General features: G+C 39.2%; 2 protein-coding genes across 7 annotated transcripts in view; one reads left to right on the top strand and one right to left on the bottom strand.

The window, feature by feature from the left end:
* The window catches only part of DHX57 (DExH-box helicase 57), a 59,431-nt gene extending 42,124 nt beyond the window's left edge, over positions 1 to 17,307 (bottom strand). For 3 of the 6 annotated variants that reach the window (XR_008958242.1, XM_044391305.3, XM_026479320.4), the window contains exons 1-4: positions 17,018 to 17,307; positions 7,672 to 7,889; positions 1,246 to 1,404; positions 51 to 236 (exon numbers count right to left, since the gene is read on the bottom strand). Coding sequence is in view for 5 of the 6 variants with exons in the window: in XM_044391305.3 (XP_044247240.1) it covers positions 51 to 236; positions 1,246 to 1,404; positions 7,672 to 7,883 (557 nt within the window). In the remaining variant the exon portion in view is untranslated. The other 3 variants (XM_048222784.2, XM_026479329.4, XM_048222782.2) reach the window with 3 other exon arrangements.
* Positions 15,363 to 22,998, top strand: MORN2 (MORN repeat containing 2). The gene is made up of 7 exons (XM_026479356.4): positions 15,363 to 15,467; positions 16,716 to 17,036; positions 17,116 to 17,245; positions 19,411 to 19,461; positions 20,026 to 20,132; positions 20,941 to 21,077; positions 22,747 to 22,998. The coding sequence occupies exons 1-7, from the start codon at positions 15,363 to 15,365 to the stop codon at positions 22,847 to 22,849; spliced, it is 954 nt and encodes a 317-aa protein (XP_026335141.2). The 3' UTR covers positions 22,850 to 22,998.
* Positions 22,999 to 23,229: the final 231 nt, after the last annotated feature.

The following is a 23,229-nucleotide window of genomic DNA, read 5'->3' as shown; positions in this document are numbered from 1 at the left end:
TCAGTTTCTTCAGTTCTCCCCTAGCTCCCATAAATGTGGAAAGCAATCACCTGGAAAGTTTCTGCACTGCAAACGTTGAGACTGTAAATTCTGGATTATGAGGCTCCACTGGGCCCGAGCCAGCATATTCCAAAGGGTCACAGTCAGGAACAAGGGAAGCTTCTCGTCCAGCAGACCAGTACTGTTCATCATCACACTCAGGCTCGTCATCTTCCTCCTCCCCAGAAATGCCTCTTCTGACAAAGGTAACATGTTCAGATATTAGATACTAATTTCCATGTACTTCAATGAAAAATTTAGCAAGAGTCTAAGAATTAAGTTCAAGGAGCCAAAGGACAGGATCCTAACTATTCTTCAGTCACTGATTTAAACTTTTATTGATCTGTTCACTTATATCTTGGCAATTAATCCTTATCAGGCATTTATTACATGCCAGGTACTATTAAGTTAAGTGTTTAAATGTTCTACCTCTTTAAAAGTCTTTCCACTAACCCTTAATCAGATACTATTGGAATCTCCATTTTTCAGATAATCTACTAAAACTTAGAGAGGATTAGTAATTGCCAAAGGTTACACAGTAAAGAGCAACTAGAGATTTTAGCCAAGGCAGTCTGACCCCAGAGCCTGTATCTTAACCACAGAAGCCCTGGCTATCCTCTCTCCTCATTCATAAAAATCACCACTAATTTTTTGCTTTGCTGCATAACCACCTTTCCTAAATCGAAGGCGGATAAAGAGATTTGTAGGTAAGATGGAGACGGAGCTATTCGTGATGGACCATAAATTGTGGCAAATGCAATGAACCGACTTCCTTGATTGAAATCACAAAGCAAAACAATCAAAAGAGTAAAAGTTGTTTCTCTTAGGCAGATGGTTATGAGAAAGTGTACCCCCTAAGACTTCATCTGTTAACTCCACATTTGCTCCTACAACAATGCTGCTACTTGTTCACTCCAAGGTCTTGTCTGGAAGGCTGTGGATAAAGCAATTACCAAATCCGTTTCAGCATTGTCCTCGGAAAAAAAGCAGCAAAGCCAATCTGCACTGCTTGCCGATACTGCAAAACAAACTCACTCTGAAACTGCTGCTGAATAATTATTCTTGTATTTCTCTTGGCTCAGTTTCAACTAATTATGTTGTCACAATAGGATCAGTACTGAAAAGTGTTCCCCAAGACACACAGGACCTTCCCACGGCCAATACATCTTCCTTAATACACGGATTTACTCAAATGAAATGATTTACTCAGATCCGGCATCGGTGTCCTGTTCTTGCAGGTCCCGGAGAAGAGCTTTCACTTTCTCTTGGTTCTCAGAAGTCATGTGCAGGGTCTGAAGGGGCACTTTGGCTTCAGGCTTCCATCTGGGGTGTGCCTCTCCTTTCCTTACGCTACTGTTGCTAGGTCTGCAAAGGACACATTTACCTGGGACCAGAACTTGACACTTTCCCCACAGCCCCCAAGTATATACAATACCCACTGTACTGTCAAGTATCTTACAAATGATAACAATGAATGTGAAGAATTCCCTGTCTTCTACAGTACTTACCAGACTTCATTATCCTGCAACTGCTGAAAAAAAACTTGATTAGATTCTTAATCATTAAATCTGGCTTCACTAATTTAAGAAACCTCCGGAAAAAATGAATGGTATGACGACTCCTGCTGGAATAGAGGACTTTCAAAAGAAATATGTTACATACAAAGTATTATTTCATTCTATTTTAGGTACCCAATCTGAAAACAACGAAGGGTCTCATCTTACTTGTGAATATTAGGCCTGGCTTTTGAAATATTTACCTAAATTATCATTATTTCCTGATTACAAAAAAATAAATAAATACATGTTCACTGGAGAAAAGTAGAAAACAGAAGTCATCCTAATTCACATCAATTCTTTCCACAGATATTTTTAAATAAAATTATGCAGCATATATAATCTTTGATAATTTACTTTACTTCCTTATCAAAATAAAACTGGTATTTCTCTAAGATTAAATATTCTCCTACAACATATTTTTAAATGGTTACGTATAGATATAGATACACTGGAATTTATTTCACTAATCTTTCATTGTTGGATTTTAGATTTTTTTAGGGACTCTTTTTAATATTTTAAACAATAATAAATTCTAAAGTTTAACATTATTCACTAAATTTTTTGTTCGTTTGGCATGTTTCATTATAAATTTTCACAAATCTGGGAAATGGAAGAAACTTTTTTTGTGTTTAAAATCTCAGTTCACAATATTGAGACTTTGAAAAGAACCACACATTTGTACTTGCAACACTGGGTAGCAAAGGAGAAAATATAATCGATTGTGGTTTTAGCCACTTAGTCACAATTTCTGAAAAGAAATGTTGCCCCAAGTCTATCATTTCCTCTAACAGTTTTTTCTGTTTTTTTTAAAAGTAGGCTCCATGCCCACTGTGGGGCTTGAACTCAGACCCTGACGTTAAGAGGCGCATCGCGTGTTCTGTCGACTGAGCAAGCCAGGCGCTCCTCAATAATGAAACACGCACACAAACACAAATGGAACCTACACTTTAGAGGGTCCATTTTAGGATTTTGTTTTAAAGTAATCTCTACACCTAACGTGGGGCTCAAACTTATAACCCCGAGATCAAGAGTGGCTTGCTCTACGAACTGAGCCAGCCAGGCAAAGAGATCGCTAACTTTTTGTTTTGAAAAAATTTAAACCTATAGAAATAAACACCTTTTACCTAGATTCACCAATTGTTAACATTTGCCATACATTCATGCATATACACATGCATATCTCTTCCTTCCTCTCTCTCTCTATACGCGTACATGCCTGTTATATGCCCCTTCTCTACTTTATGTATACATTGCCGAACCACCTGAATGCATGCTGCAGGCATCATGCAGAGATCATATTCACTCTTAAATTTTTCAGCATGTATTTTCTAAGTACAGAGATAGACTCTTACATAACCTTACATAACCACAATACTATTCTCACTCACAAGATATTTTATATTGATACAGTATCATTTAGTATATAATCCATAGTCAAAGTTCCCAATTGCTTTAATCATGTCCTCTATAGATTTTTTTTTTTTTAAGATTTTATTTATTTATTTGAGAGAGCAAGAACAAGTGGGGGGGGGGGCGAGGAGCAGAGGGAGGGGGAGAGCAGGTTCTCCGCTGAGCAGGGAGCTTGATGCTGGGCTCGATCCCAGGATCCTGAGATCATGACCTGAGCCAAAGGCAGAGACACTCAACTGACCAAGCCACCCAGACGCCCCAGATTTTTTTGGTTATCTAATTAAAAATGATATTTAGCTATCCTTTTTTTCAAACTCCCTTAATTTAGAACAGTTCTCTCACCTGACATTGTCTTTTTGGAAGAGCTCAGGCCAGTCATCTTGCAGAAATTCTCACAATTTGGATTTGTCTGTTTCCTCATGATTAGTTAAAAAAAGGGGCAGGGTGGGGAATTCTACAGGCTCCTATCTCATCCACCACTTATCTGTATCCCCTTTACGTTGCCTTCCTTCCTGTTCCTAAGGAAGAACCACCCTAGACCCTAAAGTCAATCCCTCTATTTGTACACTGTGTCCCAATCTCTTCAATCTCCTCAAGGAAATCATCCCAGCACTTCTCTTTCCCTCTACATCATCGGTTCTTCATTCCCCTTGGAGCATTCCCATCAGCATACACACATCCTATAAAATGTCTACCATCTTAAAACAAACAAACAAAATTCTTCCCTTGAGTGCACACCCCCTCAAACTATTGCCTTATCTCTCCTTCCTCCTCTGCCCTTTATTGTAAAACTCCTCACAGGGATTATCTAAATCATTGTCTTTGTCTCCACTTTCTTTCCTTTTCTCTCTGACACACACTACATTCAGGGCTTCTCCTCACCAGCCACATCAAACAGCTCTTGTCAAGGTTACCTATGCTATAGATGTAACTCAATGAGGCCTAAAACCAAAATTATGAGGAGAAAAATCAAACACTGCACTAAGAAGATCCTGTCTCATCCTACCACCCATCAAGAGTCTTGAACACTATTGTTACTGAAGCTAAGGTGCAGATATTCACCAGGTGATGCCTTGGAGTAAAGCTGTATGTGAGATAAGACCAAAATGGGGCCATAGAGAAAAGATCCTCGCAGCTCATTTTCCTCTGGGCAAATAATTGTCATGCCACCTACAGAAGCAGTGTGAGATCTGGCTTTGGGATTCATAGAAAAGGGAGATACCAATTAAAAACTGAAATTACCTGATTCTTGGGAAATAACATGTGAGGGACATCTGGATTGTAAACTTTTCCATGTATAAGATAATTTTCTTAGTTAATCTTACCCAGGCGGCCTGCATAATCTCAGTCCTTCTCAATAAAACAGAAGTCTCCAGTAATCCTGAATTCAAATGAATAAACACCATGTAAACATTTCCAGTCTATCCCATTGGTTCAAGAAATTCCTGGTGGCCTTCACATGTGTTCTCCACGGGTCTGAGGGTGATAACTAGATTATATGGCACCTTTGTGGGAATGAAGAAAATGTTGCCATCTTCCAGAACTACTTAGGGGAAGTGATCATTCCTATGGGGCAGAGGGGGAGCTGGGGCACATGGGTAAAGGAAATAGAAAGGAATAAACTTAGTAATAAGATGATATGTTCTGGAGATGTAGTGTACAACACAGTGACCATAGTTAACTATCATGTTTTATATATTTGAATTTGGTAAGACAGTTCTTAGAAGTTCACTCATATGTAAAAGTTAAGAAACAAAAACAAATGAACACAGGAAAAAAAAGAGACAAGCAGAAAAGCAGACTCTTCAATACACGGAACAAACTGGTGTTGCCAGCAGGGAGGTGGGTGCCAGGGGATGGGTGAAACGGGCGACGGGGATTAAGAGCACACTGTCTTGATGAGCACTGAGTCATGTACAGAACGGTTGAACAATCATACTGTACAACTGAAACTACTATAAGACTGTATATTAATTAGACTTGAATAAAGAAAAAAGTTCACACCAAAAAGAAATAAGTAAACTGAAATTATGTAAGGCAATGAATATGCAACCTAAAAAAAAGGTTACCTATGCTATCCACAGTGCCAAATCCAGAGGCCAGCAGTCAGTGCGCACCTCTCTTCACCTCTCACAAGCACGCCTTTACAAGTGAGTGTCCCCATTATGTATCCCATCCTAGCTGACTGGATAATCCCCTTTAGAGCACCTTTATTTCCCAATTCCAGAAACCAAACTCTCTTAGTTTCCCTCCTACTCCATTGGCAACCCTTGTAACCCCTTTGTCAGATTCTCCTAATCTCTCTCAGCTCTAAAACCTAGAGTGTCCCAGGGCTCAAAGTTCAGACTTTTCTCTATCTATTGTAGTCTATCTCATCCAATCTCACAGTTTTTTTTTTTTTCAATCTCACAGTTTTAAATCGCAGTCATTCAGAGGACTCATACATTTACTTCTCTAGTTTAGATCTTTTCCTTGAACTCCAGACTTAGACGTAAATTTTCTGACATTTCCACTTGGGAGAGTATCTCCCAACTAGTCTTCCTGCTTCCAACCCATGTTCCCCTGGAGTCTGTTTTCCACGCAGAATACTGAGTCAGAGCTACTGAGTATAGTTGTGCAGACCGTACACTGTGCAAAGGCTCCTGGTGGGGGTAGGAGGAGGATGAGGGAGGACGGGACAGCAAGAGCTCAAATCCAGTCCATGCTAGCTTACCAACCCATGCATTCTAGGGCTATAACTGCCCAAAGAAAGGGACACCATTTTCTAATTCACAAAAAGGCGTATGTTGAACAGCAGCAACTCTGGCCGGAGGGATTGATGTCACACATCCTTACCTCAAAGCCGCCAATGGCTTCCTATCTTTCTCAAAGCAAAAGCCAAAATCCTTATAAAGCCCAATAAAGTCCTACGCAGTGTTAGCCTCTGGCATCTAACTGCCTGTTACCCATCCACTCTAGCCACATGCTTCCCTGCCACTTCTTAAACCTTCGAAGCACGCTCCTGGCTGAGGGGCTTTGGACCCTCTGCCTTGAGTGTTCTTCCCTCGGGTAGCTTCACAGCTCTCCCCTTCATTTCCTTCTTGCCCCTGCTTAAAGGGCATGCTATTAGAGCAGCCTTCCCTGATCACTCTACATAAAACAGCAACTATTTAAAAATAACAGCAGTTTATTTGGCATTTTCTACCTTTTTTATCTTCCTTTATCTTTCTCCAGGGCACTTTCTACCTGACATATTAGATATTGTTTATGGTCTTTATACTTCACACTTGCTTCTATGAAGACAAGAACAATATTTTATTCATTGTTGTCATTCTAGTCCCTAAAGCAGTGCCCGGTGCACAGCAGCCGCTCAGGACATACTTGCTGCATGACTGAACGCCCAAGGCGGCAAGAACCTCCAGTTACAATGTCTACGTTTTCAAAAAGAAGGGAGCTGCATCTAACTCAAAAGTTAGGTTCTTAAGTCAGCGGGTAAAGTGAAAATATAGTTTAAAATCACCCTGGAAGATTCCTAGATTCCTTTAAAAAAAGGTGTCAAGTTTGAGCTAGACATATTAGCTCTCAATATGTCCGAAAGGACTATTTTTCTTCTAGAACAACAACAACAACAAAAAATTGTAGATTCTCTGGTTGAATGTCATTCAAGTATTTGGTTATGTTAGGGTCTGTGTATAAAAACATATATTTAAACCCTAAAGTCACATACTTAGTACATCAAGTGGCTTCAACTACAAAAAGCACTTGGAAACTGAGACTGACCAAGGGAATTGTAATTCTTCTTCCATATCTTGCTCACCATGGGGCCCAGATTCATTTAGTGGCAAGTTTAAACTACCCAAATGCTATTTGCTTTTCTTTTTTCTTTTCCTGAGTGCATATAGTTGTATTCATTTAAGTTAAAAGCATGTTTGATGCAGTTAAACTCCAGCACTCACTTATATTCCTTTCTAACTAATATTTAGCCAGGAGTTACTTCCACAAAAGAGACAGAGAGTGTGTGTGTAGCTTTAAAGAAATCTTTCCATCTCTAAAAATTCCAGTAGACAGCTTGCAGTGCCATTTGAGAGACAATGAAAATTCTATATCTATACTGCGTAGCATGCAGCAGTAAAATCTTTACTTTCATTAAATTTTCATTGGAATTATCAGAATCTATTCATTATTTAAAAGTTGAAGATGAAAGAAGCCTGGATATGATTCTGTCGCTGGTCATCACATGAAGCACCGGTGAAGATTTGGCTGATATGTCTGGAAAATAGATAATTCATCAACTAAAAAGACAGAGAGTACAGACAAGTAGCATTTGGGGACTTTCAAACTACAATGTGTAAGAAATACTGAAAATACTTTTCATCACTTTCGCCATTTCTAATATTTACTTTCCTGGTAACATGAGTTATAATAACAGTATTATACTCAATTCACAGTGTCATGTAAGTTGAAGTTACCTTCAGATTTCGACCTTCCAAAAAAAGCTGTTATTTGCCAACATGCCTCTAGAAAAGGTTACAAAGTGGGAGACTGCACGGTTTTAAAACAAGAGGAACAATTCACTTGACCAAAATTACTTGGCATTTTCCCCCCTTCCTCTCAGCTCTCTGCTGTCCCACAGATTAGGAATTGATACCGTTTCTATATTTAAACATTAAAAAAGCATAATGACCTGGATGAGCGCCTCGATTCACTGAAGATACAAAAGTCATCGCCATCATCCCAAATTCTACTTGAGGCCTTTCTACTGCCAGCACTGCCACCACCACTGCCGGCGCCGCCGTGAGATTTGCTAGTGTGACTCCTGCCTCCTCTTCCTCCTCTAGAAGACCCTTTTCCACCTCCTTTGCCTGGCTTGCCTTTTCTTCTTACTGAAGAACTCATTTTCACCTGCAACAGAAAAAGTAATACAGACACCATAAAACCAGACAAGTGTGACAATCCTTTGTCACAGTTATGGATATAGCCCATTATAAAGAAATAAGGAAATGCACGTTTTTAAAAGGGTCAATCTAGGGGAAGCATAGACAATTGTTTTAACAAAAGCTTTACAAGCTCATCCCTCTGAGGATTAATATTTAGTGAGTTTCTCTGACACAGATTTCTTAACCAAGGTTATGCATCAGTTGAAAAGAGATGTTTTCCATGTATTTAATATGTGATTTGATAAACAAAATTTTAATTTACATATACACTTTCAAAGACACAGATCTGGTTCAGAGATTTTGCCTGGGTAGAGTGAAAGTATAGAGCTTTTGCATGCAAATGAAGTTAAGTTGTTAACCAGGTTAAAATAGAATGTTGTAACTATAAGATGTTTTATGTAAGCCTCATGGAAACTACAAAGCAAAAATCTACAGTAGATATACAAAAGAGAAAGGAATCAAAGCATACCACTACGTAAAATCATCACATCACAAAGAGCAAGAGAGGAAGAAATGAGCAAAGGATCTATAGAACACCTAAGTAACAATGAACAAATTGTCAGTATTAAGCCATTACCTATCAATAATTACTTTAAATGTAAATAGATTAACTTCTCCAATTGAGAGACACAAAACGGCTGAATAGATGAAAAAATAAGACTCAACTATACGCTGCCTACAACAGAAGTGCTTTGGCTTTAAGGACATCGACTGAAAGTGAAGGGATGGAAAAAGCTATTCCATGCAGATGGAAACCAAAAGAAAGCAGGGGGAACTATACTTTTATTGGGCAAAACAGACTTTAAGGCAAAAACTAACAAGGGACAAAGATGGTCATTATATAATGATAAGAGAATTAATTCATCAAGAGGCTCTAACAATTGTAAATACTTATGCACCCAACATCAGAACACCTAATATATATAAAGCAGAATAGAATTTATAGACCAAAAACAAAGTAAAAATGAAAATGATATATTAAAATTATAAAATATAGCCAAAGCTAGATTTTATTTTTTTAATTTTTAAAAAAATTTTATTTTTTAATAGATTTTATTTATTTGTCAGAGAGAGCGAGCACAAGCAGGGGGAGCTGTAGAGGCAAAGGGAGAAGCAGGCTCCCCGCTGAGCAAGGAGTCTAATGCGGGACTGGATACCTGAACCCTGGGATCATGACCTGAGCAGAAGGCAGACGCTCAACCGACTGAGCCACCCCGGCATCCCGAAGCTCGATTTGAGATATTTTCTTAGACTTACATATTCCTATAATAAGAGAAAATAGTTTTAACTCAAGAAGTAATAAGCTCGGGGCGCCTGGGTGGCACAGCGGTTAGGCGTCTGCCTTCGGCTCAGGGCGTGATCCCGGCGTTACGGGATCGAGCCCCACATCAGGCTCCTCTGCTATGAGCCTGCTTCTTCCTCTCCCACTCCCCCTGCTTGTGTTCCCTCTCTCGCTGGCTGTCTCTATCTCTGTCGAATAAATAAATAAAATCTTAAAAAAAAAAAGAAGTAATAAGCTGCATTAAAAAGAATAAAATACCTAGGAATAAATTTAACCAAGGAGGTGAAAGATCTGTGCGCTGGAAACTATAAGACATTGATGAAAGAAACCGAAGAAGATACATATAAATGGAAAGATAGTCTGTGCCCATGGATTGGAAGAATTGGTATTATTAGAATGTCCATACTACCCAAAGTAATCTCCAGATTCAATGCAACCTCTATCAAAATTTCAATGGCATTTTTCACAGAAATAGAACAAATAATCCTGAAGTTTGCACTGAGCCACAAAGACCGTGAATAGCTAAAGCAATCTTGAGAAAGAAGAACAAACACAATCCCTGATTTCAAACTATATTACAAAGCTATGGTAATAAAAACAGTGTAGTATTGGCATAAAAACAGACACACAGATGAATGGAACAGAACAGAGACTCCAGAAACAAACCCACACATATATGGTCAATTAATTCACAACAGAGGAGCCAAGAATATACAATGAGGAAAGAAGTCTCTTCGATAAATTGTGTTGGGAAAACTGGATAGCCATATGCAAAAGAATGAAATTAGACTATTATCTTACACCACAACCAAAAATGAACTCAAAATGGATCATAGACTTGAATATAAGACTTGAAGCCACACAACTCCTAGAAGAAAACATAGGCTGTAAACTCTTTGACATCAGTGTTGGTGATGATTTTTTGACTCTGACTCCTAAAATCAAAGGCAACAAAAACAAAAATAAAAAAGTGGGACTACATCAGACTAAAAAGTTTCTGCACGGCAAAGGAAAACAGCAACAAAATGAAAAGGCAACCCACTGAATGAGAGAAAATATTTGCAAATTATGTATCTGATAACAGATTAATACCTAAAATACATAAAGAGCTCATGCAACTCAACAGCAAAAAACCCTAAACAATTCAATTAAAAAACTGGTAGAGGATCTGCACAGACATTTTTCCAAAGAGAACATACAGATGACCAACAGGTACATGAAAAGATCAACATCACTAATTATCAGCAAAATACAAACCAAAACCATAATGAAATATCACCTCACACCTGTGAGAATGGCTATTATCAAAAAGACAAGAAATAATGAGGGTTGGCAAGGGTATGGAGGAAAGGGAACTCTTACACATTGTTAGTAGAAATATAAATTGGTGTAGCCACTATGGAAAACAGTATGGAGGTTCTCCAAAAAGTCCAAAATAGAACTACCATACAATTCAATAATTCCACTTCTGGGTGTTTATCCAAAGAAAATGAAAACACTAATTCAAAAAGATATACATATGGATATATACAATGGAATACTATTCAGCCATAAAAGAGAATGAAATATTGTTTTTTGCAACAAGGATGGACATTGAGGACATTTTGCTAAGTGAAATTAGTCAGAGAGAGAAAGACAAATACGTACTATCTCACTTATATGTGGAATTTAAAACAAAAGCAACTAAGCGCACAGATAAAAAGAACAGATTGGTGGTTGCCAGAGGTGGTGGGTAGAGGGTGGGTAAAATGGGTAAAGGGGGTCAAAAGGTACAACTTCCAGTTATAAAATAAATAAATTATGGAGATTTAATGTACAGCATGATGATTATAGTTAATAATACTCTATTGCATACTTGAAAGTTGCTAAGAGAGTAAATCCTAAAAATCCTCATCAGAAGAAAAAAAATTTTTTTGTGACTATGTATGGTGGTGGATGCTAACTACTAGACTTACTGTGATCATTTCACAATATATACAAATGGCAAATTGTTATGTTGTATACCTGAAACTAATATAATGTTATATGTCAATTACACCTCAATTAAAAAATGGTCCAACTATATGCTATATATTTACCACTTTAAATTCAAAGAAACAAATAAATGAAAAGTAAACAGATGGTAAAACATAAATTATGCAAATAGCAACCACAAGAAAGCTGGAGTGACTGTGCTAATATCAGATAAAATAGACTTTAAAGCAAAAAAAAAGTTACTGGAAATAAAGAAGGACATTTCATGGAGGCCTTGGTGGCTCAGTCGTTAAGCATCTGCCTTTGCCTCAGGTCGTGATCCCAGGGTCCTGGGATCGAGCCCCACATCAGGCTCCCTGCTCTGCTGTGGGCCTGCTTCTTCCTCTCCCACTCCCTCTGCCTGTGTTCCCTCTCTCGCTGGCTGTCTCTCTCTCTCTGTCAAATAAATAAATAAGATCTTTAAAAAAAAAAAAAAAGGACATTTCATAATGATAAAGAGAAGATAAACAATGATAAATATATAGGCACCTAATAACAGAGCACCAAAATACATGAACCAACAACTGACAGAAATGAAGGGAGAGAGAGACACTTCAATAATAACAGTTGGGGACTTCAATACCCCACTTCCCACAATGGTGGAAGAACAATGAGACAGAGATCAACAAGGAAACAGAAGACTTGAAACACAGTATAAACCAACTAGACCTAAGAGACATCTATAGAACACTCTACCCAAGATGATAAACATTTTTCTCATTTGCACAAGGAAAATTTTCCAGGACAGACCATATCCTAGGCTATAAAACAAACCTCAATAAAGTTAAAAAGATGTATTACAAAATATGTTTTGCAACCACAGGAAAATGAAATTAGAAATCAAAAGCAGGAACAAATTTGGGAAACTCATTGTCATGTAGAAATTAAACTAGGCCTCTTTGTATTCTTCAAAATCCTTCATAATAATACAGATTTATACAGTGCTTATTTTATGTTTATCTCCCCCTTCTTCCTCTCAAAAAGCTCTTTGAAGGCAAGGATTAGGTCTATTTTGAGTTACACAGTGTCTGGTGCCTAGTAGGAATTCAAGATATACTTGTGTAATGAATGACTGAAGGCTGAGTAAATGACTGATATGAGAATGGAGATTCATTCACTCCACAAATATTTTTTGAGCACTTATGATGTGCCAGATCCTAGGGATATAACAGCAAGGAAGACAAAATTCCTCATGAAGCTTACCTTCCAAAGGGTAAGACACAAATAAACAAATAAATAGATAATACCAGTTAAGAGTTATACAGAAAAAAAAAATCTTAAGACTGTTATTTTAAAGAGAATGGTCAGGTAAGGCTTCTCTGAGATCATGTTTGAGCAGACACCTGAACAAACTGAGAGAATGAGCCATGAAATATTTGTGAAAAGAACATTCTGAGGGGAAGGTGCCAGGTCCAGAACATCTTCAATGCACTGAGCTGGACAAACAGTAAGAAGTCTGATGGGTCCGTACTGAAGTTAGGAGAGGGGATGAGGTCAGAGAGCAGAGAAGGCCAAGAAGAAGCTGAAGACAGGGGGAGCACTGGGAGGAGAGGCAAGAGAGAACAGGTTGTAACCTCAGTAAAACCTGCAGGCCACAAAGCTAACGTTGCATTGCCACAGTAAAGACCTGGATGGTTTCATTTTTAAGTTGCAGTTATTGCCAGTTTGGGCTAATACTTGACTTTGAAGATTTTATACACAATATTTTTGTTATACATCACGATTTGGCCACCTCTGCTCTAAACAACAGAATGAATTTTCTTTTTTTTTTTTTTAAGGATTTTATTTATTTGACAGAGAGAGAGACAGCCAGCGAGAGAGGGAACACAAGCAGAGGGAGTGGGAGAGGAAGAAGCAGGCTCCCAGTGAAGGAGCCTAATGTGGGGCTTGATCCCAGGACTCTGGATCACGCCCTGAGCCAAATGCAGACACTTAATGACTCAGCCACCCAGGCGCCCCCAGAATGAATTTTCTTAAAGTGAGCTCAGTTTCTGAACTTTTAGTGATTCATGAATGTACATAGATTCTGTGATCCCATTTCATACTGCACCATACAGGAACACTTTGTATAAACGAATTGCTTTTTGTTTTCACATTATTAGTACTATCATGGTCCCATTACATGCCTATTAACCTCATAAATGTGTCATTAGTCTTTGAAAAAAAATATGTAAATATGTATGCAGAACATGAGAATTTCTCTCCAAAGTAGGGCTTAAAGTATTTTGGAAAACTTTGACAGAGTGTATCACATGAATTCAGATTTACCTCAATGCCAAGAATTATGTTTAGATAGGAAAAAAGAAACTTGTTTTGATCTCAGATAGAAAAATAGGTTGCTTTGGGTTTTATGTAGCTTTAGATTTTAAAAAAGCTAGAATTGTGTTTAAAAGTGATTTGGAAATTTTTAAAAATTTATTATTTATTTATTGTTAAGATTTTATTTATTTATTTGAGAGAGCGACAGAGAGAGTGGGTGAGGGGCAGAGGGAGAAGCAGACCCCCTGTTCAGCAGGGAGCCCAATGTGGGGTCCGATCCTGGGACTCCAGAATTGCGACATGAGCCGAAGGCAGACACTTAGCCGACTGAGCCACCCAGGCACCCCATTTCTTTATTTTTTTTAAAGATTTTATTTATTTCCATTTCCAACGACATGGATGGAACCAGAGGGTATTATGCTAAGTGAAATTAGTCAATCAGAGAAGGACAATTATCATATGATCTCACTGATATGTGGAAGTTAAGAAACAAGGTAGAGGCTCATAGGGGAGGAGAAGAAAAAATGAAACAAGACAAAACCAGAAAGGGAGACAAACCATAAGAGACTCTTAATCTCAGGAAACAAACTGAAGGTTGCTGGAGGGGAGGGGGTGAGGGGATGAGGTGGGTGGGTGATGGACACTGGGGAGGGTATGTGTTGTGGTGAGCGCTGTGTACTGTGTGTAAGACTGATGAATCACAGACCTGTACGCCTGAAACAAATAATACATTATATGTTTTTAATAATAATAATAATAATAAAGATTTTTAAAATTTATTTGACAGAGAGAGAGAGCAAGCACAAGCAGGGGGAGTGGCAAGCAGAGGGAAAGGGAGAAGCAGGCTCCCTGCTGAACAGAGCCTGAAGTGGGGTTTGTCCCAGGACCCTGGGATCATGACCTGAGCTGAAGGCAGATGCTTAACTGACTGAGCCACCCCCATGTCCCCTGGAAAAAAATTTTTAAGTTCTAAATATGATAGGAAGTCACTAAAGAGCTGAGGCAAAAGACTGCTAAGGCTGACTCATGTTTTAAAACAACTACTCTAGCTGCTATGTGAAGAATAAAGAGACTATAGGGGGGTGAGGAGAAGCCAGGAGGCCAACTAGGGAATTACTGCAGTTGTTCAGGCAGAAGAAATACAGAAAAAATACAGTGGGTTGGACTAGGGTGGGAGAAGCAGACACTTGATCTTAACCAAAAAGCCAAGAAGCGATTAGGTGGGAGCAGCAGAGCTGAGAAGTGGTCACAGACTCTGAATGTATTTTACATGTAGATGAATTAGATGAAAAGTATGCGAAAGAAATGCCTACAATTATTTTAAGATTTTTTGGCCTAGGTTAACTGGGTAAATAGTGGTGTCATGTGCTCAGAACTGGAATATTGGGGAGGAAAAAATCTGGGGGGGGTGTCACAAGTTCGGATTCGATCTGTTACACTTGAGATGCCAATTAGATACTCACATGGATACATACTGAAGGTTGTTGAATATACAAGTCTGCCTTAAGGGGAAAGTTTAGTTTATTTCATTTAACCCTCTAAAAATCTAGTAAATATTATTTTCTATATTTTATAAAGGAGGAGACTAGAGCACAGATAAATTATATGATTTGTCTAATGTCACCTGATGTATAGAAGCAAAGTCTGGAGCCAGGGTTTGAAACAATCTGTTTGACACCAAAGCCAAAATTCTTTCTACCATACCTCCTCCTCCTCACCACACACACGTACCTTATATCTTTACTTCATAGTTTAATGATAAACATCACCCCCTTTGATTTGTGCCTGGGTCTTAATTTATAAAAGTGACAAGGAAAGGTCAATGCCACCAAAAGAAAAGTTTAATGTTATTCACCGTTTAGCCAGAAAGGAGAGAGTCACAGCATGCCACAGCAGGCCAGGCCACAGGAGGAAGCACCAGTGTCAGTCAGGAGGCACAAAGGAGCCAGGGGAAGGCAAAAGCCACAGTCTTTCTTAGGGTTTCTGCAGGTAAGGTAGGGTGGAGTAAACAGTTTAGGACTGGCCAGTTAAAATAATTCCAGCAGGCTATGGGGCCTAGGGACTGTCCCTAGTTGCCTGTGACCTGGCCCTGGGTTGATTTAGGGGAGGGAGGAATTGGCTTGGGGTGCAAAAATTAGATAAAGGAGGTAGGTGGTTGGGGGTGGGTCTGCATATGAAAGGTGTGTTCACAGGTCAAGGTGACTTAGCTATCTCTAGGAAGGGCAGTTTCTTCCTGGCCAACTAGGCCCCCGATGTGTCAAAATATAATAGAATATGGAAAACAAAAAATGATTAATACACTTTTCCAATCCGAATTTAAAATCCCTTCATTGCAAGTTTCCTGACTCCAGATCTCTTAGATAAGAATATCATAAGAAACCCAACTATCTCAAATTCTTCTGTAAAAACAGTGGTACTCATACATACACTCACAAAAATGGAGGGTCATTTAAAGCTTAACAGGAGACTAAAACAATCAGACAAACTGAATTCTGTAAAGTTGTGTATTAACAATTACCTATTACTTCTAGAATTCAGAAAAAGGGTAAGGATATACAAATCAGACAGAAAGATTAGAGCTTCAGCTCAAAAAACACCCAGTCCAGGTAAGTTTGTGTAAGTAAAATACATTAGAAAAAAAGCAAGACGATAATGTGCTTTGATTTTTAAAGAGTGGCTAGCCAACAAGACCGCGCCCCAACTAGCTTGCCTAAATAATGATCAACAACTTGTCTCACACCGACCGAGAAAATGTCACCTTTACAACCTGATCTAAGATCTGTTCTCAAAATGTTGAAGGAAGACTTGCTGGCTGTATACAATATGATTCAGCCCAGGTGTTTTTAAGTGAATGGGAATTAGGTTGCACAATCTACATGGATAAATTTCACTATTCTATTTCATTTAGCCTGGGAAGATTCCAGCTATTTTTCTTCACCGTGGACACAGGGACCTAAGTTTGGCTCAAAGAGGAGCCTTTGTTTCACACCCAGAACAGGCCCCCAGGAACAGACTCACCAAACAGGGCACTGAAAACTGATCACACATCACTCCCTTCCCAGGCAAACCTCTGACTGACCCCATCTATTCAGCTCCACGCAGATACCTACACCTGGTACCTTTCTTCTAGCATACACTCAGTTCGATATGGTGACAAGAAACAGAAAAGGAAACCTGAGCCTCTCCAGAGCAACCCCTTACGCCTCTCCGAGCTGAATTCGGCTTCCTCGCCTCCAGCCTGGGTGCGGAGAACCTGGGATCCCGCTGGTGCAGATTCACCGGCCCCAGCCAGCCTGCCTGGATCCCACCCGGCCGGATGCTGCTCAGCCCGTGACCACCCCCGGACAGGGAGGCGGTAGAAAGGTCCGCACACTGACAACCCCGGCGGCTCGCAGACCACGCACACAGGCACACATCCCTTGTCCGCGTTCGGGGAAGCCGTGGCGGGTTCGCAGCGCTGCTTTCCGCGTCGGCTGTCCGGAGCGAGAGCCCACGGCTGAGGGGTCCCGCCCGGGCTTCGCCACCCACCGCGACCTCACCTGGAGCGGCTCCGAAGCGGCCCTGCTGCAACAGCACAGCCTGCTGCCTTCCGATTGGCTCAGCTTCGGCCCCTCGCATATTCGCTTCCGGGTGAGAGGTGCCTCGTCGCCCCGGCAACCGAGTCGCGCCCTGCGCGGAATTTGCGCTTCCTTCCCTCAGTGCCATAGAGCTGGCGGCCCAGGAGGAACCCCAGAGTCAAGAAAGTATCTGCAACACACCTCTGTCAAGTGAGTGCCCCTTCTCCCAATGCCCTGAGCCGGGAAGGGCTCCTCTACGTAGAACGCTTATTAAGACAGAGCGTGGCCACTGGTAGCTCCTGTGTGGCTGGGACTTATTTCCTGATCGTCTACACTGGGGATGACGTGGAGACGCGGAGAGCGCCGCCCCCCCTACCCCCGGCCTGGCAATCAGAACATCTGGATTCCAGCTCTGTTTCGGCCATCGATTTGCTGTTATGACATCTTAGGCAAATGCCATCCTCTCTAGATTTGTTTCCTCTATGGTGCCAGATAGTCTCCGTCTCTTATGTTCCTTCTCGCTCTAACATTACAAAGTTTCAAACGTGGAACCATTTAAGGGCATTTGAAAAATTTGGTTTATTGTATGATCAACTTAAGTACCCTGCTTAATAAGCATTTAAAGATTGCTTCCCAAGCGCCGTTCGTTCGCTAGCCATTCAGTTCCTACCTACAAGTACTAAGCACCTACCACTAAGTACTATGCTGGACACTAGAGTGAAAAAAAAAAAAAAAGATTTGACTAATCCCTGATCCCCGACCTAGACGAGCTGGGTATTGTGATTAGGGATTCCAGCACAAAAGAGTTATTTTAACAGGGTTCTAAGTACTATAGTAGGGATCGGCCCAGAGTGCTATGGAGACTCCTAGATGAGTCTGGGGGTGAGGGGAGATAAGAAAGGCTTTGCCCAAGTGATACCTGTCTTTTTCTTTGTGCCTTTTTCCTGGGAAAAATTTGCAACTTTGTATTCCAGTTCACCGATTTACTTTTCAGTTGTGTCCATTATGCTATTCAGTCATTACACCAATTATGTTATTCATTCCCTAGCTTGCTAATTGGTTCCTTTTCATAACCATCTATTTCTGCCTCAAGGATACTATACCTTTCTCTCTGAGGATGTTACAGTATTTTTAAGTCTTCTACCTATTGTGTTATGTTTTTTTCAAAGGGGATGAGCCTTCAGTCTTTCTCAATTGGTACCTAAATTAATTTTTAAGTAAAAATGTCAGTTCTCTTGCCCCACCTATAGAGATTCTGATTCAGTAGTATAGGAACTTGCAAGCATCCCAAGTAATTCTGAGCCACGAGCCACACTTCGAGTAACATTCTGGTAGACTCTATTGTCCCAGAAGTTAGAATTTGCTTATCTTCTCTCTATATATGTTTTCTTTGGCATTGGGGGAAGAAATTTTTAACAGTTTGGTCCACTAAATGCCCCAGGGCTTTCAGGCATAGGTTTCCCTCAGTCCTTTCTTTTGACCTGGCCCCCATTCCAATCTCATTCTGTCTAGACAACCTCACCCCTACCTCTCCCCACTATCATTTACTGTCTTTATTTTTCTATTCCCTCCTTCCGCCAATTCCTCACTCCACTTTACCTCTGTGAGGGCATCCATAGGTCATATAGGCTACCCATGAGAAATAAAAAAACATATCTACACAAAAACTTATACATGAATGTCCACAGCAACGTTCTTCATAGCAGCCCAAACTGGAAACAACCCAGCTGTCCACCAGTTGATGAATGGATAAACAAACTTATTTCTGTACAGTGAACTATTATTTGGTGGTAAAGGGATGAAGTACTGCTACACACTACAACATGGATGAACCTTAAGAACATTATGCTAAGTAAAAGAAGCCAATTATAAAGGACCACATACTGTGTGACTCCACTTATAGGAAATGGCCAGAATAGGCAAATCCATAGAGACAGAAAGTAGATTAGTGGTTGCCAGGAGCTAGGGTGAGGTGGGGCTAGGGGTAGAGAAGAGGTGGGAGTCGAAATTAGGGGAATGAAGACTAACTGCTAACATTCTAGAATTAGATTGTGGTGATAGTTGCGTACCTCTGAAAATGCTAAAAAAAAAAAAACCATTGAATTGTATACTTTTAAAGGGTAAGTTTTGTGGTATGTGAATTATATATTTAAAAAGCTATTATAATAAAGAAATAAATAAAAAAGATCATCTAGACAAAGTTATTCATCTCCCCAGGACCCTACACTAGACAATGGAAATGCCAAGTAATCATGATACGCTTGTGATCATATGTAGGGAGTCAGTTTGGTTAGCTCTTAAAGCACATTTGTTACAGGTCTTCTCACATAAAAATATTTACGTTTATGTGACTTTTCTTAAATCTTTTAAAACAGCTGCTGAAGTGTATAAGATTAACTTTATATTTCCAAATGGAGACAAGTATGGTAAGCATAGATTTCAATTACTTTTTCTATCTAGACTAAAATTAAATAGCATAAGAGTAAAAATAATGAGACTGTAAATTTTGTTAAACTACTATTGGGATATTAACTCCTTTAAATAAAATGACGTAGAAATACCAATAGATGGATTTTAAATTTAAACTCTAATTTAAGTCTAGACAGTATGCCTTGGAAACCTATGTATGGGATCAGTCAGTCTTCCTGGCCGGTGTGTTTTAATGGTTACATGATCTTCTAAGGGGCGCCTGTCTGGCTCAGTCAGAAGAGCATACAACTCTTGATCTTGGGGTCATGAGTTCAAGCCCCAAGATGGATGTAGAAATTACTTAAATGAATGAATAAACAAACAAACTTAAAAACAAAAACAAGACCCTCTAAGTCCATGGAGCTCCTTATCTCTGGCCTCATTGGTTTTAATGCTAGGGAGCCAAAAAGACCCACAGGGGTGCAGTTGTGATTAGGCCTGAACATAAATACTTTATTACCTACCTAGTCAAACAAGGTTCCCATGCATAATGGATTACAATATATATCTCTCTTGTTTAGATGGTGACTGTACAAGAACATCTTCTGGAATCTTTGAGAGAAATGGAATAGGTATTCATACCACTCCTAATGGGATTGTCTACACAGGAAGCTGGAAAGATGACAAGGTATTATTGTTGTTGTAATATTGACAGTGGATAAGTAAACCTATCACTTGAATGATTCCTGGCCTTTCACCATTAATGAAAAACACATGTGAGTAGACTATATAATAAAAATAACTGATACGAACATAGAAGTGATATTAAAGTCATAGAGGGTTTGTCATTTTTTTTTTTTAAGTTTTCTTTAATCTCTACACCCAACGTGCCCCCACCCCCTCCACCGAGGTCAAGAGTTGCATGATCCTCTGACCGAGCCAGCCAGGCTCCCTGTCATCTTTCTCATCTCCTATTCACTGAGTAAAACTAAATGCATTACATAATTTACTCCTTTGATACTCACAGCACCTCATGAGGTAGGTACCATTAATGATCCTATTTTACAAATGAGGGAAATCAGGCTCAGGTTTCTTGCCCAGTGAGTGATGAAACCAGACGTGGACACAGGTGTGCTTGAATACAAATTTTTGTTCCGAACAACTTCTTTGTACTGTTTCCTGGGCTAACTAAGCTGGTTGTCCTTTAAGATTTTTGATATATTCAAGATATCTTGAGGACCCTATTATCATCATCATGGACCCCTTAGATGTTCAAATGCCCCAGATCAGGAACATTTGACTTGGTGGGCTTCAGAGAAAGATGCATTTGAAGGACAATGAGAAATGGTAAATGTTGTCTTATTTTTGTGGAAATACAGGGTGATATAATGATGGATTAAATAATAACTAAGTGGATGATAGACTATATATACATATTAAGTATTCTAAGGAAACTGAATGTTAGTTACTGAGGTAATTTCCTTTTTTGCAAACAGATGAATGGTTTTGGAAGACTTGAGCATTTTTCGGGAGCAGTGTATGAAGGACACTTTAAGGACAATATGTTTCATGGATTGGGGACTTATACATTCCCAAATGGGGCAAAGTATACTGGAAACTTCAATGAAAATAGGTAGGCTTAAAATAAAAAGTCATTGTAGTTCTAAAAGGTTCTTTTCAGGCATGTTTGCTTAAATATTATATTTAGTCAATGCTAAATATTCTTTTGTAATATATTTCATTAAAATATATTTATAATATGTTTTTAAAAAATTGTTGGATTAGGGGCACCTGGGTGGCTCAGTTGGTTAAGCATTGACTCTTGATTTCAACTCAGGTCATGATCTCAGGGTCATGAGACTGAGCCCTGCATTGAGCTCTGAGCTGGGTGTGGAGGCTGCTTAAGATTCTCTCTCTCCCTCTGTGCCTCTCCCACCTCTCTCCCTCCCTCTCTGTTAAAAAAAAAAAAGAATTGTTGGGTTATTTTGGGGGGAAAATGTTATAAAGAGAGGCTAAGACCATCAAGAGCTTCCAAAAGAAAATATTCTTATTGATAATCTATTAGACTTTTCATTTATTTCCTCTTACCTCTCCTACTGTTATAGAACTTCTTGCCATCAGCTTGGAAATGGAAAGCTTGTCACAATCACTGAGAAAATTTAGGCCAAAAATTACTTTCACTTGAAATATCCTGATAAACTTTTTTTCCCCTTAATTTTAGAGAGGAAGGGGTAGAAGGAGAGGGAGAGAGAATCTTAAGCAGGCTCCACACACAGCATGGAGCCTGACCCCGGGCTCGATCTCACATCCTTGAGGCCATGACCTGAGCTGAAATCAAGAGTTGGATGCTTAACCAAACTGAGCCACCCAGGCACCCCTATCCTGATAAATTTTTTAAAAAAGCAGCCTTGGGGGATAATATCATAATTGTGTATTGGATTTTGACATGATATATGTATGTATTCTTACTAAGCTAATTTTTAAAATGTAAGCAAAAAGTTTTCAAACTGTAGAAGTGTACTCACTGTTGTCCTTTCTGAGCTTATGCTTGAAGGAAAAATAAAAGTGAAATGAAACAAAAGCACACTTTTACAAGCTTAATCTTCACACTGAATACCATGCCACGTCATCCAGAGGTTCATGTTCATTTATAAATATCCTTTATTTCCAGAATTGAAGATGCAACCTAATTGTTATGAAGTGGTTGATATAAATACATTTTGAGGAGGACAGAAAAGTGTTCACCTTTTTTGAGTCTCAAGTCTATGCTGATAACACACACTTTTTCCACTGTTGTTAATGAAAGGAAAAAATCTAACCCATGGCATAAAGGTCTGTCTGTTTATGTGAAGTACATTTTCACTACTCCCAAGAGTCCAAGAAAACCCCCCCATAGAACACAGCACCTCACACATAGTTGATGTTCAATAAATATTTGTTGAATAAATGAATGAACTAATATGAACTTTTCATTTTTTAACTGATTGTTTTGGTTTTGTGTAAACTTAGTGTATGTGATCCTAAAATCTTGGACACCAAAATTTGTATAATAATAATGTTTGTTTGGAATAGTAATGGTTTTGGGTAGGATATGAAAGCAGGATGCTGAATTTTATTTTACTTTATTTTATTTTTTTATTTTATTTTTAGGATGCTGAATTTTAAATCAAAGTTTGAAAGTGGAAAGTTATAATTCTTCAGGCATAAAGTATAATATGCTAGACAATCGTATACCTGGACTGTAAATTCTTGGTCCTGGTTAATGAACAAATTTATTTTTCTACTATTTTCTACTATTGCAGGGTGGAAGGTGAAGGACAATATACTGATATCCAAGGACTAGAATGGTGTGGTAACTTTCATTTCACTGCTGCTCCGGGCCTGAAACTAAAGCTCCACATGTAGTATATTCTGCATTCAAGTTTCAATGTGGTAACTGAACCTTTTAGTTATGAGAAAAACTTAGTCATCTGAAATAACTTCATATACTACCTCTGTATCATAATTTTGCCAATAAAACCATCTCTCAATGCCTTTTTGAACTTTATTTTCATCATCGTATAATTAGTTTAAAATAAATTATGTGGGATGCCTGGATGGCTCAGTCGGTTGAGTGTCCAACTCTTGATTTTGGCTTAGGTCATGATCTCAGGGTCATAAGATAGAGCCCAGCATCAGGCTCTGCTCTGGGTGTGAAGCCTGCTTAAGATTCTCTCTCCCTCTCCCTCTGCCTCTCCCCTGCTCTCATGCATGCCTGCTCTCTCTCAAAAATAAATCTTTTCAAA

The sequence above is a fragment of the Ursus arctos genome, unplaced genomic scaffold, assembly GCF_023065955.2.
Source record: "Ursus arctos isolate Adak ecotype North America unplaced genomic scaffold, UrsArc2.0 scaffold_8, whole genome shotgun sequence".
In the NCBI taxonomy this organism is placed as follows: domain Eukaryota; kingdom Metazoa; phylum Chordata; class Mammalia; order Carnivora; family Ursidae; genus Ursus; species Ursus arctos.
Note: the sequence above shows the minus strand (reverse complement) of the source record. Positions and strands in the feature narration are given on the sequence as shown.